We start from the raw sequence: 20,379 nt of genomic DNA, 5'->3' as shown, positions 1-20,379 counted from the left end.
TAGTCAGGCATAGAATTTTTTTACCAGACCTCGCATGAACATACCAACATGACAAGTGTGCCACACACCCCACTAAATACTACTGGGTTTTTTCTGGCCATACTAAAAATATACCATTGTTGTACAACATCATGGAAGATTAAAGTAACTCGCCTGCATCTATAATAGCGAGGAGGTCAAATTCATTTTTACTCTGATGACATCACTTCTAGTCTAATCAACTCCTTTTTTGGTTTAGGAAGCACATGGCCAATGCAGTACAAAGAAACAGAAAAGACTGCCACTAGCTATCTTCACAACAAAGTCATTCTGCACTTCCAGTTTCATAACAGCACTTACACTTTGGGAGAAATGCCCAATGCAAAAATGAAACAAAAGACGATGCTATCTTTTCAGAACAGTACATTATCTTGGACACTGACAGATTTCCATAAAAAATGTCTTAAAGAAATTTTACAAATTTGCTAATGATGTAGAGAAATGTCCCATAAGAAGTTGATAAAATCACTGCTATGCCTCTGGCTACCGTAACCATGTCAACCTGCTGAATTTCTAGCACACTATGAACCCTGCCTACTGGATGAATTTCTGCTTAAGGAACTGTAACAGGGTGGGTGACTTCAAACATTCGAAGCTTCATTAAACAAGGGACAAATAAATCAACATTTCGCTCATCAACATTTCGCTCATCAATATTTCCCCCAAATTGTTGTTTCTTTTATCTGCAAACAACATTACTAGTGAAATGAGCAACAAACTACTCACATGAGCCCGACAAGGAAGTGAGCAACACACTACTCACATGAACTAGACAAGGAAGAGAACAACACACAACTCACATGAACTAGACAAGGAAGTGAGCAACACACTACTCACATGAACTAGACAAGGAAGAGAACAACACACTACTCACATGAACTAGACAAGGAAGAGAACAACACACAACTCACATGAACTAGACAAGGAAGTAAGCAACACACTACTCACATGAACTAGACAAGGAAGTTAGCAACACACTACTCATATGAACTAGACAAGGAAGTGACACTACTCACATGAACTAGACAAGGAAGAGAACAACAGACAACTAACAGGAACTAGACAAGGAAGTGAACAACACACAACTCACATGAACCAGACAAGGAAGAGAACAACACATGACTAACATGAACCAGACAAGGAAGTGACACAACTCACATGAACCAGACAAGGAAGAGAACAACACACAACTCACATGAACTAGACAAGGAAGAGAACAACACACAACTCACATGAACCAGACAAGGAAGAGAACAACACACTACTCACATGAACTAGACAAGGAAGAGAACAACACACAACTCACATGAACTAGACAAGGAAGTAAGCAACACACTACTCACATGAACTAGACAAGGAAGTTAGCAACACACTACTCATATGAACTAGACAAGGAAGTGACACTACTCACATGAACTAGACAAGGAAGAGAACAACAGACAACTAACAGGAACTAGACAAGGAAGTGAACAACACACAACTCACATGAACCAGACAAGGAAGAGAACAACACATGACTAACATGAACCAGACAAGGAAGTGACACTACTCACATGAACCAGACAAGGAAGTGACACTACTCACATGAACCAGACAAGGAAGTGAACAACACACAACTCACATGAACCAGACAAGGAAGTGACACTACTCACATGAACCAGACAAGGAAGTGAACAACACACAACTCACATGAACCAGACAAGGAAGAGAACAACACACTACTCACATGAACTAGACAAGGAAGTGAACAACACACTACTCACATGAACCAGACAAGGAAGTGAACAACACACTACTAACATGAACCAGACAAGGAAGAGAACAACACACTACTCACATGAACTAGACAAGGAAGTGACACTACTCACATGAACTAGACAAGGAAGTGAACAACACACTACTCACATGAACTAGACAAGGAAGAGAACAACACACAACTCACATGAACTAGACAAGGAAGAGAACAACACACAACTCACATGAATTAGACAAGGAAGAGAACAACACACTACTCACATGAACTAGACTGATGAGCTCAAGGCACTGCTCCTTCCTTAAGAAGCCATCAGCTGCAAACCGCTTTTCCCCCTTCAGTTGGTCTCCATGGGAAACTATTTTCAGCCCAATTCTCTCGTACTGTTTCATCCAGAAGCTATTGTGCTTCTCCTCTTCATTTGTAGTCTTTACTCCACTTTCATCCAGTGGCTTCTGTGATGGATAATACAATGTAATGATATTGATCATTTAATCACAGCCCCGAAAACCATAAATTGTAAGCACATCCAGTGTTTGTTACAAAATATATGTTACTGTAGCAAGCTCGCAAGTCTTTCAATTTCCGAATGACCTTGACATACAATTCAGACAGCAATAACAGAAAGTGCTTATGTATTATAAATACTGAAAAATGTTTGGTATGGATTCTGTTGTGGAGGGTATTAAACACTCATTTATTTGGGTGCATGGTACATGAACACTTCATATCAACTCACCATATTCTGTTTAAAACATATCCCATAGATCATGGCCCTTGCCCCATGTGAGAAACTGAATTAGGACAAGTCAACTTAAAATCATCAGCTTAGCATTTTTGTTTGTTCGAGCAAACACACTTTATTTTGTTCTCTAGGGCCAATATTTGTAGTCTTTATACACTGAAGAAGTGTTCTTATTTGTATCGTTATGTATCTTACCTAGTTTTTTTTATCCCTTTAGTTCCCCGGTAATATTTGATTTTAAGACAATCGCATTCAGTACCCAGTATTTCAAATGGTTGACATTTGTTCTGTTGTCTTCCACTACGTTACAAACCATATGTTTTCACAATAAAGTACACAAACCAAGCTTATTTGACATCGAGTGACCATGACCTTCAATGTAATCAAATCATATGTCAGAAATATTTTCCAGGGATATATAGCAGGTATGTCAGTATGAGTGACTGATCTACTGGTAATTGTAAAGAATTTGTTTTGGCACAAAGTTCAGCAAGTTCACGGCATTAAGACCTCCTATGTTTTTCACTGTTTTCATGAACTTTTATTTCCCGGAGCCTAAACAATTTCAAGCCAGTTCTGAAAGAATTCAGCCTTCCACTTCTGTCAAATTTTTGACAAATACAACAGTACATGAAGCTTTCAGTTTCTTCATAATGAAGCCAATTCCTACTGTCTGTGCAGCCATTTTTATAATGTTTTCACCTTCTTCTTTACATCATTACTGATACTCCAGGGACACAGGCTTACATTACATGTTGAAGCGTTTGTGTCAGCAGTGTGGCAGTAGCAGATTTTACAGACCTCTTGTATTTGACACTGAAATTCAATGAAGGTCACTCAAAGTTTTATAAAACAAAATGTAAGCCCCACTCGAAGGATATGTATCAATTTTTTTCCTACATTTCTTGAGTTATTTCAAACTTAATACACTCTGAGTGTTTGACCTCGAGAGTGAACTTAAGCATTCCAAAGGAATATCCTGAAAATTAACCAATTATGGTGCACCAAGGTGGAATATCAAAGTAACAATGAAACATAAGCACATACAACTCATTGTAGGCAGATCACAGTGACCTGTTACTGACATCACAAGTCTGTCATCACTTGTGATACAGACCTGTGAAGATCCAGGGTAGAATAGGTCTTCAGCACCCCAAGCATGCCATAGAAGGCGACAATGCTTGTCGTAAGAGGTGTCTATGCTTGTCGTAAGAGGTGACTAATGGGATCAGCTGGTCAGGCTCGCTGACTTAGTTGATGCAATTTTATATATTGATGCCCATGATATCAATCATTGGATTGTCTAGTCCAGACTCAATTACTTGAGGCATCAAACAACAAACAACATTCACCTAAAGAAAAGGTTTCTTGAGTATTTTCTTTCATGCCATTACTTTGAGGATGAACTTGACCCCTGACATGGTTTGTCAAAGTGTACAAAAAGGGTAGACACATAAATTTACTGTAGGCCATAAGGACCTATATAACTTTGAAACTACAGGCCCGACACACAAGATCTACCTGCCAATGGGCATATTTATATTTCACACATATCTGACTGGTAAATGTGTTTAACACAGCATGGGCACTGTACAGCATATTCAGTCTTACCACCAAGTCGCCTGTATCCTTCAAATAATTTGTTTGGGAGAAGTCCAGTATCCTCTCCATTTGATGTTTCCTTTCCAGATAGACAACTGCTTGCTGAAATGATAAATAGCTGACATTAAAGAAAGTGGATTATCTGATACCAGAGACTCCTAAGATGACTAACGCTTAGTCAATGAAAACATGTTTTTAAAAGAATTTTTTTTCTTTGAAAGGACCTTTCCTCTTCTGCTGTTTTCATATGTGGAATCAAGCAAACTAGACTTGGTTAGTTTGATCTAGACTTGCCTAGGCTTTTAGCAAAAAAAATACCTAAAAAATATCCACAGTCATGGTGCAGGACTAACACCAAAGCAACTTGGAGCAAAATAGTGCCACGGCACTGTACCACACTTTAATATGTCTACAGTTAAAGAAGCCAAGGAAAGGGGAAAAAAGGCATGCTAAAAATCCAGCTCCCAATAAGGTTTACAGAGCCAAATATTCATTTTGAAAGAATTTAAGAGCACAGTCATGGTCAAAATTCAAAATATTGTAAAAAAGGAACATGTATGTCAGTTGAGCCCACTACTAACAGCTATATAACCTAGTAATGGCTATACATCTGTCATACCAAATCTGTACCAAATCCATGCAGAAGTTTGATAACTTGCAAAGAACAGCTATAGGAAGTACCGACAAATTGTGCCTAGCATAAAGTCTTGGGCTTAGTTGCAACGTATATTGCGACATTAACAAGAAAGTAACAAGTACTTCCGGTTTAATTTTGGAAACACATGTCTAATACTAGCTTACTTAAAAACAGAAAGTTATATGTCCTTCCCATATAATGACCCTCTATTACAGCTTTAAGATATGACCTTGACAGGAACAAATTAGAGATTTTTTCCAAATAATTTGTTTTATAAATCTAGCTTCATCATTAGACGGATGGTTTGGAAAAGGGCATCTGGTAGATCCAAGGTAACGTATCTCTACTCCCAATATTAATGTAAATTTTCATTGGCTTGATTTATCACTTCCTTTGCATAACTTGGCCATGGGAGCCAAAGTTAATGGGCCATGGCAGCCAGAGCATTGAAGCACCTGAGGTGCAAACTGTTCATCTGGTTTAGGTTGAAAGTCTTCCATAAGGTGGTAAATCTCCTTTGATTCGTGGCCTTCCTCACACTACATGCAATTAGTTGGACAATGGTGCACAATGGCACACAATGGCCACTATGAACACTGTACGGCCATAGAGGGCTAAAAAAATATTCTCAAACACAACTTGTCCTACAGGGCAAGTAGATATTATTCTATACTCATCCTGCGATGTTTTGACTTGCCCTTATAAAATTTATAAAGTTTCATATTCTCGGTTATTATTACCATTTTCTGCAATTAACCTTATAAAGTAAAAATTCACAAATATCTTCAGTCATTTCGCATGATCTTGTGCTGACTGAAGTTAATTCATAACTTGTTCATTTTCACACCAATGAACTTATTTCCTACTTTTCCCTTGACATCCAATTTTTTCATTTCTGAACTTATTGTTTAACCCAATCACCTGTCAAGATTTTGGATCTGATGCTTGAGGATATTTGACACCGGCAGTGACTGGTCAAATTGTTCCATACATAAAAATATCTAGCAATAGCAATCAGCTGTACAAAACTGCTTCACTTATGGTTATTTTTATTTCAAATATATATGGTAAAGCTGCAACGAAAATGAAATGTTATTGGAATATATTATTCCTGATAAAATAATAGTTTCAGATACAATTCTGCCAATCATTTGCATCAAAATTCTTTGAAGTTTTATTATTGGATAATTTTTAAAAATGTGTTCAGCTGATTGCTGTTTCCGGCTAAGTTTACGAGAAAATACACACAGTAATCTTAATCTATGCATATAAAACAATGCCTAGCAGAACAGGAAATACACTTTAAACGGTACATAATATTGTCTAGTGATGTTTTATCTCAAATGTGTATTGAGCAAGTTTGTTATCACCTGATCGCTTAACTGCATGAATTTGGTGGAGGGATATGATGTCATTTTTTTCTGTGCGTAATACTCGCATATTTGTTTCCAAAATACTGAATCACCTACAAGGGTGCACATAATGCTTGCGTGCGCACTATACTCAAGAAAATACAGTATTTTATTGAATTTGATCAGAGATGAATTGATATGACTGTACCGGTAATATGTACTCGCCCGATGGGACGAGTGTTGGTTCACTTCTTTCTCGCCCTGCACATGCTACCACTCATCAATATGAGCGGACAAGTAGACTTTTCGAGCTCTGGCTCTTTTGTTAGTTTGAAGCAAGCTGAGGGTCTGAACTGACATTCTCTACTGCCACCCAGGGTGGTGTGAAGACTGTGCAATGACCATGTGGTGGCCGTAAGGTACAAAAAGATGCTGCATTCAAGGTCCTAATGAGCGTGGGTGGTTTAAGTTCATGAATCCAACTAATGCACCTGCTGCATGGAAACCGCACTGGTCAAGCGGGCATCCCCAAATCAGTCACTTCAAAATTTTATTGAGAACCCAGGACCAATGGTCTACTGTGTCTGGCAAACTCTTCTGTGTCGCTGTGGATAGTGACATAATACCCTAAATCCCCCTTTGGCCTCACTTCTGGGTCTGCTGCTGCCTGATAGATGCCATTTCTTCTGAAATGGTAGTCAGACGTCTCTATCAAAGTCAGCATGTCATCTTGCTGATTCTGCATTAACTGATCAAAAACATTGAGGAAGCGCCGGGCTGGGAAACACACTGAGACCATCTAGCTTCAACTGATCACAGAGGATCTTGCCCTTCCAGAAGGATGTGTGTGGATCTCCAGTGATATTGAAAATCCACACTCTGCATGCAGCTGGCGAAAGCGGCGGAGGAGACACCATTCTGTCCCACAATACACCACCAGATCCCACAACTACTCAGCCGTAAATAAGATACTAAAAGTGACTAGTACTAATACAGTGTGACGAACTACCAAAATGTACAAAAATAAATTCACAGGAAAGAAGTGATATTTCCTGACTTGTGCTGGTGCAAGAGCCTTTGGGCAACAGGATAGTATTTCCTGCACAACTGTATATGGATAGCCATCAGTGAGGAGGATTTCTGTTGAAAATCAGAAGATTTTAAAGATGACAGCCAAAATACAGGATTTATGGTAGTGATGTAATATAGGTAGGATATTTGCAGGAATTTGTATGTTACTTCCCCTCCCACATACTTTGTTCATATCATTTTCATAACAATACATGTAGAAATGGCAGAGTTATTTTCAATATGGCCTCTATGGCATTCCAAAAATTTTGTGAGCAATTTCAGACACCATAGTGGAGATCAAAGTTTCAGCCCCCACAACCCGAGTAATTTTCATCAAGGAGATGTTGAAAAAGTGAAAGTTCATAACAGGAAGACAACCAGATGATGGGCAATGCACCACAATGTAAGCTCACTTGACTTTCAGCCAGGTGAGCTAACTTGCAATATAAGTTCTTTGAAAAACATTTAGAAGTGGATGTGTCATGAGCAAAGACAAGTTCTTATTGATAACCAACTTCTTTATTACAAATGTTTCACATGAGATTCTTACACCCTTGTCGCTTGCTTGACAAAAAAGTTTGAATCTACATCAAAACGAACAAGGACAAGTTCTTTTGGATAACAAACTTCTTCATAACAATTGAAGTGGCTTTTCTGTATACATTCTAATACCTTCATCATGTGCTGTATAACCCCTCTGACCTTACATCATAGATCATCAAAGACCATCATAGCTCTTGTGGCACCAACAGTATCATCTTCCAGAGGCAAGGGAGTTTACTGACTCTGAAAGTCCTGTTTCAACTCTTGTCGAATTTCTGGGCTTAATCGTAGCGCCAGAGTGGCTATGACTATGTTCCCCCTATTGATCAATCGGATTCCACTTGCACTTGCATTTGCTTCAAACAAAATGGTGGGCCCAGTCGATAATCAAGATCTATATCGTAATAAAACAAGTTTTATTTCACGAAGTGCATCAGATCACGTAAGCACCTTGATAAGAAACATGAAGGGATTTGGAAAATATCTTTTGACGTCGAGTTGGTGGGACATGTGATTAAAAAAATCTTCACAGCAGTTGACGAACGTGTATGTCGATTTCATTACGTTATTTTGATTGGACTATGCATTGACTCATTAGTCCAGCGAAAATATAACTCCATAATTCCAGCCTTGTTTCGGCTCGGGGGAACCTGAATTTTTATAGTCAGTTAACTCCCTAGCCTCTGGAAGATGCAGCAGTATGTTTGTGAAAAGGTGACCTGCCAGGAACCCAAATGACAACTAAGTACACAAATACACTCACTTCTCTAGGCTGGAAGTCCTTCTCTGCGTACCCCTTTTGTAGATAGAAGCCCTTGTTCTTCTGCATCGTCTCATCACCAGGTTGAAACAGGAGGAACGTTGCTGCTGCTTCCATGGATTTCTCATCATTCTTTACTGGAACATGGTTATGTATGTGAGAGAGGAATGCTTTTTTTATCAGTCTTCAGTTACATCATGGGATGTCTAAGAAATTTACTTTAATTTTCATTCCACTCGTGAAACTATATGTCCATCACAAAGATCATTTGGAAAAGATGAGCAGACTATGTCCCTACTCAAAACACCTAATTCTAATATGTTTATCTTGGAGAAATCAGGTCTGTACTGAGGCATCCTATTGGACACAATGGAAGCAAAGACTGAAACACATTTGACACATCAATCTTTATCAATACAGCCAATGAGCATCCAACTTACACTTGTAGTAGGCAAACTGCAGGTAGTGAAAGTGGTCAGCCACATAGTCTTCCATTTCATCAGTGAATATCCTGCTCAGTCTCCTCTCACAGTTGTACTGACACTCCAGGACAGACAGATAATGGTCTGGAACACAGCACAGATACATCATACAGTCTCCTCCAGGACAGACAGTAGTCTGAAGCACATGCATCATACAGTCTCCCCTCACATTTGTAGTGATACTCCAAGTTGTGGCTTCTGAGGTGATGATGTTTACAATGCAAGGAAATGCATTTTGAGTGAATTTAAGAGTATGTTCCAAAGGTCAAATAAAGGTCAAAATTGAAAATATCGCAAAAAACGGAACCTATTAGTGGGGCTCAGCTAAAACTACAAACTTCATTACATTTTGAACTTAAATAATGTAATGTCAGATTCAAAGTTCTTGAACATCAGGTTTCATATTTGGTGCAAATAAGCATGTGAAGGTTCAGCTTGATTTGTCCAGAGGTTTCTGAGAAGATGTGGACATGCTGACGCTGACCTTGACAGATGCTGGACAAACAGGCCATGACTTAGGCACATGAGCTACAAATAGAGCCACAAATAGAGCCACAAATAGAGCCACAAGGCCCTGTAACTCAACCTTATGTGGTGGCAAAGAACCATCTACTTACGATGAAATTTCACATTGTGCATGAACAACATGGAACTAATGATCTGAATATAGCTATCGTTTAGATGTAAATTTACAGTCTTGAGGCATTGCACCTGAATGCAACATCTAATCACAATGAAGTTTCACATCATGCATGAACAGCATGTGATGCACGTGCACATAGAAGCCAATGTGTGTGCACCCATAACTGTGTGAGCTAAGCACACGCTTACAAATGCCTCAAAGACAGTATCTCAATGAACAGTCAAAATGGTGAAATGTGGGTACGATAGAGGGGGAACATCACAAGTTGACTGAATGTTTGGTTTCTTGACTGTGGGACATGAATCGTCAAATGGGTTGAGTTGCAGGCCTAAATAAAATGACATCTAGACAAAATCGTCTCATTACATTAATTACAAATGATTCAAATCTGCTCCTGTTATCAGTAGAGAATTCCGTACAAAAACAGGAAGGAGAATGTCAACATCTGTTGTGGGAACTGATTTGGTTATTGTGAATAGACATTTGACTGACTGGTATGTTAAATTTTGCATCCTGTCATTCCATTTGCTAGAATTAGCGGCAGAAATTTTGAACTGCAAGATGACAATGCCAAGCCATATTGTGCCCAGCTTTGACTGATTATCTCCGCTGAGAAGTCGGACATTGGAAGTGAAATCCCCTGACTTATCCCCAATACAGCATCTGTAGGATGTTCTCGGGCGAAGAGTGTGCACCAGACACCCAGAACAAGAGACAAATTAGCAAAAACATTGACTTGCACAACTTTGACCTGCTCAAACTTGTTTCGCTATTTTCTCCTTAACCACTAGGTGCAGGATGGTGTGGAATGGGGTTGTGGATAAGCACTTCCAATTTTGCACCTACTTTGACTAACACTGCCCCTGAGAGCATTTCACTTTGGTGACACAAATGTTTATGCTGAAAAGGTGAAAAATGTTGCAGATATGTGTTTGGCCCTTCTTCTAAATACACATATGCCAAATTCACTACTTTTGAAAAAAATGCCAAAAAATATGAGTTTTAGGATTTCAAAAATAAGGGTTCATGTTCCATGGCTGGGATATTTAAAACCAATTTCAGTGACACCATACCTGGAATCGGCTTCAGTTTCCGCTTAATAGATAGGCCTTGCAGTTTCAGAGGAGTTAATGATAGATGGACAACTGTACGGATGGATGAAAGGATTAAAGAAAACGTGCCACAACACACACTCACTTGACTTCAGTCAGGTGAGCTAAAAAGATGACACAATAGAATCCTATACACATGGAATACACATAGCACTCACAGCCATATATAGTAAAGGAACGAGCATGCATGGTTTCACGCAATCCAAAAGATTTTAAAGCACCTATGTGAAAAGCCTGAAGTATAGTGAGAGCCCAAACATGTAATGACTCATATGACAGATGGATCACTTTTTATAGTTGATATGGTAGAACACACAAAACATCAACTGAAATATGGATAGGTACCTGCCACAGCGCTGACAAACTCCTGTGGTACAGCAGACTCATAGATGGCCTCGCACTCCACGCGACACCTTTCCTCCTCATGGTAAAATTCAGTGATGGCCACCTCCATGTTGGTTTTAACCCCTTCCCAGTCATCACTGTTGTAGGACATGAGCCCACGGACATATGCTTCCTGAAAAAGATGAACAACTATGCAACACATTATCACTGTTGAAGGGCGTCAGCGCTCAGACACGTTTGTAGGACATTAAATGAGCACTCCACTTCATATCAAGTTTATGTCAGATTGGAAACATTCTTAGCTGCCCCAGATTGTGTTCAGTTGAACTCATAACCACCCAGTTAAATATCTTGCGATAGTTGTTAATGTCATTCAACAACCAACACCATCACACTCTGTGGGGGTCACTGAACTGAACAAAAGATAGCATCTACTCATTAACAGTGAAACATTACTGATATAATATTGGCATTACTTATCATATTACATAACAACAACATGCATAGGTATTAAAGAAATGTGAAGAACAAGTAATTCTAGTGAAAATAGCAACTATATTTTACTTATCCGATTCACTGTGGCCTTGACCTCATACGTAGGTCATGCATGACCTCTTCAGACGGAAGGCCTACCCTACGGATGACTTCTAATCATTTACAGTAGAAGTACAGTGAATGCGTCTGAAGTTATCAGATCAAGATTCTTTGCTTCCTACTATGAACTTGAGGATCTTCAATCTTGACTTGACAAATTTCATTGCATTATTTCTATGTGTCCTTATGACATGTTTACACATTGGGGGAACTGCCTCATTGGTCTAGTGGTAGAGCGTCCACCTGAAGCGCGGTACGTCTGGGGCTCGAACTCCGGCCATGTCATACTAAAAGTCATTAAAGGATGGTACTTGTTGTTACCCTGTCTAGCACTCAGCATTTAGGGGCTAAAACAAGGACTCAGTATACTGTGTCTGAGTTGGGTATTCATGTTATTCATTTAGACAGAAAACATATAAAATAAAAATCACATGCAGTTGGTGCATGAAGACATAAATATTAGGTTGCAGTTTTCAATAATTGGTTGCACTGGTGCACGTTTAAATAGCTATATCGAGCCCTGATATTATACATATAGAGATTGAACACACTAGAGCATCTTCACTTCTGACATATGATAACATCCCCATAAGGTACATAGGCCACAAACTTATTTGGGCAGTAAAATATAAAAGCAAACTTTTGTCACAACATAATAATAACTTTTAGTACACACAGAGTATAGTAGGTCACTAACTATTATTACTTGGTACATGTGTAATCACAAAAGGCCTCGTTGATTCCATTTCTTTAGTTCAGTGGACCAGAAAGATAAATTCTCAATGACATCTCATTCACTGGACCCATTAGTCTAAATTGCATATGAAAGATCACTCTTATACTCTAATTTTATCTTGTTAATCTATATGCAAATACATCAGAAATACAATTTTGTGAGTAAGTGAATGAAAAGTAGCATTAGTCAGGTCACAGTTTACCCATCAATATATCAAATGCAATACAAATAGACCTAGTCACAATATGTATCCTCACAGAACCTGTTGATACTTGGAATCTTTCCACTGTCTTGTTGTACTTCCTCGATGACTTTGTCGAGCTTGTCATTAAAAACTTTTGTTGCTGAAACCATTCAGACATAACCATCATTTTTGACTGATCGGAAACTGCTCCAGAGCAAACCTGGGATAGAAGTTGTTGTCTCTGGGTCTATAGTAGCTGAGATGGCATCCATACTAGGGTAGATAATAAATGATCTTGCATCCATTCAATCATATCTCAAAGATTCCTTCATATGAGTCTTGTACTAATGTTAGGCAGATGTTGGATTACACATGTATATATATATGTGTGACGTCAGACGGTGAGTGCACGAGGAATGACATAATACATTGCGCACCTCAGCATGCAGTTATCATGTACATGGCGGAACAAGCCGATTAAACTCGGAATGTTTTACAAATTGCAGCGCCATCTGGCATTCTTTATTGTCAAAGTCCTTTCGTGCTCACTGACGTTCTTTATAGAAAACGTCCTTTCGTGCTCACTGACGTTCTTTCGTACACATTGTTCTTTCTTTTCTTGTGACGTCTTTTCGTAACATTTGACTATTAATATTGCGTACTTTTGACATTTATTTCAACTTAGTATGTTTAACCCTCGTCAGTTTGTTTTGTATTTTGACCTTTAGTAGTAACATTTAGTTCTTTATTCCTAATATTTGACATTAATTGCGTACTTTTGTCCTTTTTTTCAACTTTGTATTTTTTTACCGAATGGCAGCCTATAGGGGACAGCACAGGACTATTGTGCACTTATGAGGCAACAAATCTGCGCCTTTGATTTGTTTGTTTGTTGTTTAACCCTGCACTCAGCAATATTCAAGCTATATGATGGCGGTCTGTAAATAATCGAGTCTACACCAGACAATCCAGTGATTGACATCATGAGCATCAATCCACGCAATTGGGATACAATGACATGCATCAACCAAGTCAGCGAGTCTGACCACCCGATCCTGTTAGTCGCCTCTTATGACAAGCATGGTCGCTTCTTACGGCAAGCATGGGTTGCTGAAGACCTATTCTAACCCACATCTTCATGGGTCGCGCTTTTGATGCAATATTTAATTTAAGATTAAATGTAGGATTAAATTTATCATTAAAATATTGTTCTGTTAAGAGTTGTTTTCAGTTTGTCCATTTCATAAAAATGCAAAAATTGTGAATTTGATTTCTTCCTCCTGCACACACGTGTCAAGATGTGCACTTAAAAGGTATTATATTTGCTGCCTGTCCACTGTGCATGTGCACTCGACCTCGCAAATATTCCGTTTGTTCTTTGCACCCCATCATATATATGTATATATTTTATCAATGTGCACTCATTGAAGATGGAATATCAAAAGAAGCGTTGATTTTTTGTCGTTATCTTTCTTCCGCTTGACTAACAATTCTTTTCTGTCGAGTTGTAGTGTTTTTTATATTCCATCTTCAATAAATGCACCTTGACTATGTGCACATTTTCTCAATCTCATTAAAATCAGACCTTAGTTCTCGCTACGCTAAACAGAGATCTGAGGACATCCCATTACGGGTCACGTCAGACCGACCCTGTGCGAACCGATCAATAGAGTGACCAATCAGAAGGCAGCTTTCTTGTGCTTTACGGCACTAATTTCAAATTGGCAACTACGCTTCGAAACATATTGTGACAAATTCCCGTTTACAAATTTGAAACCTTAACAAAAGAACATTCCGGAATGGCTAATAGATGGTCTAGATTTATGGATTCAGTTGTTAAACCTCTAACTATCGTTCGGAATACCCTGTGTTTTCAAGGTTGTATGATTAGAAATCATACGACTGTCACTTTCATGATCTGGTAAGTGACGCACTAATTGGTCGGATGAAAGGTCGTTCTGACATGCCCCTTAATGGGGTGTCTTCAGATCTTTGTTTAGCGGTAGTGAGAACTAAGGTCTGATTTTAATGAGATTGACATTTTCTTAGTTTCATAGCATGTTAAATAAACATAGATAAATTTCTCATAGTTTCTCATGTCATTACTTTACAAAATTTGTTACCATTTGGGTTGTGGTGGAAATACCATAGTTACTTCGATATTTTGCACTTAATGCTCTTAAATAATTATACACTGGACATACACATAAAAATTGATATTCATCTTCAATAAAATCAGTTTTACAAATCCTACAAAGTCCTTGTTCTCTTGCAATACCTGCATATCTGTCTTTTTCAATAAATAGATCATGTGAGATTCAACGAAATCGAGAAAGAGCTGTTCTAAACTTATGTAAAGTTACACTTAAGAGATAAGGTTCTAGTATTATAGTAGTCTTAAATGAAGTGGAGTAATTTGCTTTCATAGAACTGGACAAGCTTCCTGTCAGTTAGACCAAAATGAAGAAGGCCACACCTTACCCACTGGCAGTCAGAGATCACAATACATTATTATGTCCTTAATGAACTGTTTGTATTCATCAAACACATAACAACCAAGGGATTTTATTTAATGTTCGCAAATTCCCACCCATATCAGGTTTCCACTTAGTAAAGTCAGAAACCCTAGTTGTAACAATCATTTTCTATCTGCAACTGGAAATTAGACACAAAAATCACTTCAACACTTGTGCATCCTCATTGAAACAGGCATGTAAACCATGATAAGAAATATGGTTGTTTCTTCAACTGTATTGGATAATGAACATGATGAAAGGACACGTGTTTCTAAACAAAAACATATGGACTCAATTAAAAAGTTTGGATTCATCACCCACATGTATTTTCATTTTTTTTTAATCTTCTCTCACAAATAATTTATTTGAAAGGATGTTCAAATCTGATGTTCACTATAATATATGAATTAAACAATCTGATTAAAGGTGAGGTGAAATGGGGTTTAACGTAGCAAACAAGAATAATACACTTATATAGCGACGTGCATGCACATGTGTGAGTAGCTGCTTTTACTAGTCCAGACTGATGCTCATATATAGTGCTTGCCCACTGAGATACCATGCTGCAGTTTAACATGAATACCCCACTCGGACACAGTATACTGACCCCGAGCCGACCAGTCCTTGTTTATAGCCCCTTAATGCCCAGTGCCAGACAGGGTAGCAACTAGTACCATCTCTTAACGTCTTTTATTATGACGCGGCTGGAGTTCAAACTCCGAACCTTCCACTCTCCGCATGGACGCTCTACCACTAGACCACAGAGGTGGTCCTATCTGATTTAACATTTCTTTACAAACAACTCTGCCACATGCATGTTGAAGACATTCCTGCTGAAATCCCTTTAATGTTCCCAAGCAATGTGCAAGAAGAAGGAACACTTTTTACTGTATTTGTATGGTGTTTGGTGTGTATCCAAGCATAATTGAACACCCTCTCTAGGATTTTCAGTACTTTGGAAAAAAATGTTTTTGATTATTATGCACAGTGAAAACCTACATCGTACCCTTTCAGCAAATTCAGGTGAACCAACAAGTAACAAAACTTGGTCAATAAATATATGAAATTTGAGATAAAAGCATCAGCATTGTTGTTTTGCACTCGATCCAAAGTATGTGATGCCATGTCTGAAAACCAAGCATATCTATTTTTATGAAGAAACAATGTTTTTTCATATTCTGAGATGAATTAAAAACACATAAATTTTCATGTCATAATTATTATTTAGTATCTGGACTAAAGAAGACTGTATTAGTCTTTCCATAACAGGCCTTTAAAACAAATCAAATACCGTACATCGCTGTCTATAAAGCCACCCCATGTATAAGAGGACCCCTCTCTGTACAAGCCTCTAAAACCAATGCTAATTTATATACCCCGTCTATAAAGTGAATCGGAATGAAGCATGTCACCAGCGCATACACAATCCCTACATTAGCAATAAAAACGTGTTTGTCTTCTGCAGAAAAAATAATACATCATTTCGCTTCAACAAATTCAGGGAAACGTACAGATCATAACAATTAAACTTCTTCAATACAAATTTAAAATTTGAGATAAAAAAAACACTAGACATGATCATTTACCGATTAAATTGTATTTCCTGTTTTGATTGGCATTATTTTATATGCAGGGATTTAGATTACCGTGCGTCTTGTCTCGTAAACTAAGCCTGAAGTAGCATCCAGCTGTACACACATTTCTCGGAATCTACTGGTGATTTGGTAATAATTACCCAATAATATAAATTGAAGAATTTTGATACAAAAATCGAAAGAATTGAATCTGAAACTATTATTTTATTTGGAATAATTTATTCCAATATCATGCCATTATTGTAGTATTTTACTATATATATTGGAAATAAATTAATAACCATAAGAATAGCACTTTGGTGCAGCTGATCGCTGGATAGTTTTTCGTATGGAACAATTTCACCAATCACCGTCAATGGGCCCGCGCTCGTGAAAACTTTGTTGACATATGATAGTCAAACTACAACTACAGTCGTGCCTCGTTTATACGGACACTTACGTCATTTCACAATTCGTCCGTATAAACGAATTTCCGTATAACTGAAACCAGCCTCTCACTGGAAGAGTTACTTCCCTTCAATTATGCAACCCATGACAGATGACAGAACAAACTGATATGTACATCCACTCAATCTTTATTCATACACGTTTCAAAAAGTCTGTCATGGAAGTTTGAACTTGACCACATTTTGAGGTTTGAATTTTAAGCAATAATTCCAAATTGTCCAGATCGCCTGTGTTCTCGTAATAGGTAATCAAGGTCTCTATACAAACACGAGCTTCCTTGTGAGTGATTGTAGTGGGTTGGAGGGGCTGCTCATCTTGCCCATCGTCTGAATCTTGCTCCGGCTGTGTTACGGCTTGCAAAATGTCAACATCACTGAGGGACTCGCCAGTCACCTCTTCCTCATCGCAGTTTACGTATTCCTCAGCTGAGATCGGCTCAGCTGAAGGCACAGAACCGTCGGCATTCGCACACAGAGCCACACTAACACGCTCCTTTGATCGCTTCGTACCGCTAACAGGCTTGGACGCAAGTGTCTGATTTGGTCCCAAATTAAAAAACAACCCAGTTTCATCAATGTTAAAAATATCTTGCTCCTCGTATTCTTGTAGTATTTTTTGAAGATCTTCCCTTCCTCTCACAATGGCATCCTTGTCCGCACTAGCAGCCTCCCCTTGAAATTTCCTACATGATACACTATGTCTGGATTTGAATCGAGTGAGCCACCCACGAGAATATGAAAAGTCAGAAATGTCCATTTTGCCACCAAAGTTGCGAGCTTTCTCTATCAGCATTTCATCATTAACGGGCACATTACGACTTGTCATGTCACACAACCAAAGAAATAATGCATCTTCCATCTTCTGGTGTTTTGCTACACGGGATCGTGATAAGTCATTTGAATTTTCCGGGACATTTAGCCACTTCTGTTTGTCTTTTAAAATGTCACCAATTGTTGATTTTCCTATGGTATGTCCAAATTCAGTGCCATAATGCTTACTGATGGTTTCTAAACTTGCTGACGGGTGTTTTTCCTTAAAGAGACAAATTTCTCTTTTTTCCCGTGCTGTAACTGCGTGTCGCTTACGTTTCGCTGGTTGACAGGCCATACTTGCTCAACTTTCACCTCTGACCTCTGACCTTACTTACTTACTTACTTTGGAGATTTAACGTGCGCTTTCCGACTGACGCGTATTTCGCACACGGGCCCGGCCAGGCCATTTAATGTGTTTCCGAAAGGGGCGAGGGTGGTCTGTGCAACCCAAGTGGGGGCTTTAGGGGTTGCTTATATAGAATTTGGGAATTTTGAGATTTGGAATAGATGCCGATGGGGTTGGGGAGGAGAACTAAAGGAGCTGGGTATGGTGGATGATTGTTTGTTTTTGTGATTTTGATTTGGTAGGTTATTATGGTTTTAGATGCGTTTTATTAGTTCCGTTTTTATTAAGAATACGCCTAAGGCCTTGAAGTTTTCTAGTTTATTTTGTGGGTTTAGTATTGCTTCTAGAGTGAGAGCCTTGTTTAGATTGAGGGTGGTTTGTAATGCGGTTCGATGTGTTAGGTAGTGTGTGCAGTAGATGAGTGCGTGTTCTGGGGTTTCTGGTTGTTTGCAGTGTGGGCAGTTACCTGTAGTGTGTTTTTTAATTTTTTTTAGGTGGTTATTTAGGTTGGTGTGTCCTGTTTGGAGTTTAGTGATTACTCTGTCGATTTTTTTGGATGGATGGAGAATTTTTGGTTTGGTTAGTGGTTTGCTGAGCACTCTTTTGATTTGGCTATTTGAGTTTAGATATAGGTTATGCCATTTTTTTGTGATTTTTTGTTTTTTTGCACTTTTAATTTCTGATTTTGAGATGGGTAAGTTTAAGCTTATTTCTGGGATTTTGAGGGATAGTTTAGCTGCTTTATCGGCGTTTTCATTACCGTATATTCCTACGTGGGCGGGTATCCACAAGAAGGTTATTTGTTTGCCTGCTTTTGTTAGGTCGTTGGAGCTTTTAAGTATTTGATTTATTAATTTAGGTCGGTTTTTGGTATTTTTGTTTTGGAGGGCTTGTAGTCCACTTAGGGAGTCGGTAAGTATTAGGATTTTTTGGTTGTTTTTGGATTCTTGATTGTGGAGGGCTGAGGCCATGCCCATTAGTTCGGCCGTGAATATTGATTGGTTATTTGGGAGTCGGAAGGATTGTGTGGTTTTAGTTGGTTGTGTGGTATGGACTCCGAAACCCGTGTGTTTGGAGGTCGGATCTGAGGATCCGTCCGTGTAAATGTGACACCAATTTGGCCAATTTTTGTGTATGTATGCTAGTGTGGTAGTTTTAGCTATGTTTGGGTCGGTTTGTTTATTTATTTGGCTAGCTAGTGTTGTGTCTATTTTGGGTATTTTAAGTTTAGGGGTGAAGATATTTGATTGTTTGCAGTTTTGATTAAGATTTTTAATTTGGTGTTCATTTAGGTAGTTTGTTATTCTTTGGGATATTGGGGTACGTAAGGGGTGTTTACGAGCTAGAGCTTGGTTTTTGGGGCTGATGTTTTGGTTTTGGTTTATTAAGTTTTGGATGAGAGGGTTTGATTGGGACGCGGCCCAGAAATTTAAGCTTAGCTGTTCCCTGCGTAGACTTAGTGGCATTTCTCCTGTTAAGGCCTGAAGTGAGGTGTAGGAGGTGCCATGTTGGGTGCGTGTAATGAGTTTGAGAGCCTGATATTGTATTGAGTCAAGTTTTTTAGATAGAGAGTTGTTTAGGGTGTTGTATATGGCGCAGCCGTAGTCTAGTTTTGATCTAATTAGGGATATGTAGAGAGAGAGGAGAGTATCTTTGGAGGCTCCCCAGTTAGAGCCAGTTAGGCATCTTAGGGTGTTTAGGTCTTTACTGCATTTAGTTGTTAGGTTTTGGATGTGAGCATCCCAGGTGAGATGTTCATCGAAAATAAGTCCTAAGAATTTGGTTTGTTTTTGAAATTTGATTGTTTGATTGTTTAGCTGGAGGATTGGGGGACCTCTGACCTCCACAGACGCCATATTTATCGAAGAGGATTACATGTGTGTACAATAAACAAGCTCGTCTCAAACGTAACTCAGTGTCACTTGGTTAATTGACTTCTCACGAATCAAAGGATTACCACCAGCGGAAGGATTACCTCCAGCGGAAATGTATTGTCCGGATAAGTGAGACAATTTTGTGTGCATTTCAGTGTTTTGTGTATGAAAATGACCGTCCGGTTCCGGAA

At 38.7% G+C, this 20,379-nt stretch overlaps 1 protein-coding gene across 4 annotated transcripts in view; it reads right to left on the bottom strand.

The window, feature by feature from the left end:
* LOC139477703 (prolyl 3-hydroxylase 2-like) overlaps positions 1–20,379 on the bottom strand; it is an 84,791-nt gene that overhangs the window by 30,771 nt on the left and 33,641 nt on the right. For all 4 annotated transcript variants that reach the window (XM_071260083.1, XM_071260085.1, XM_071260084.1 and 1 more), the window contains exons 3-7: positions 11,085–11,256; positions 8,943–9,068; positions 8,506–8,639; positions 4,149–4,241; positions 2,056–2,247 (exon numbers count right to left, since the gene is read on the bottom strand). In XM_071260083.1, coding sequence (XP_071116184.1) covers positions 2,056–2,247; positions 4,149–4,241; positions 8,506–8,639; positions 8,943–9,068; positions 11,085–11,256 — 717 coding nt within the window. The remainder of the gene's footprint in view (positions 1–2,055; positions 2,248–4,148; positions 4,242–8,505; positions 8,640–8,942; positions 9,069–11,084; positions 11,257–20,379) is intronic.

The sequence above is a fragment of the Haliotis cracherodii genome, unplaced genomic scaffold (genome assembly GCF_022045235.1).
Source record: "Haliotis cracherodii isolate W230 unplaced genomic scaffold, xgHalCrac1.p SCAF_34, whole genome shotgun sequence".
Taxonomy (NCBI): Eukaryota; Metazoa; Mollusca; class Gastropoda; order Lepetellida; family Haliotidae; genus Haliotis; species Haliotis cracherodii.
Note: the sequence above shows the minus strand (reverse complement) of the source record. Positions and strands in the feature narration are given on the sequence as shown.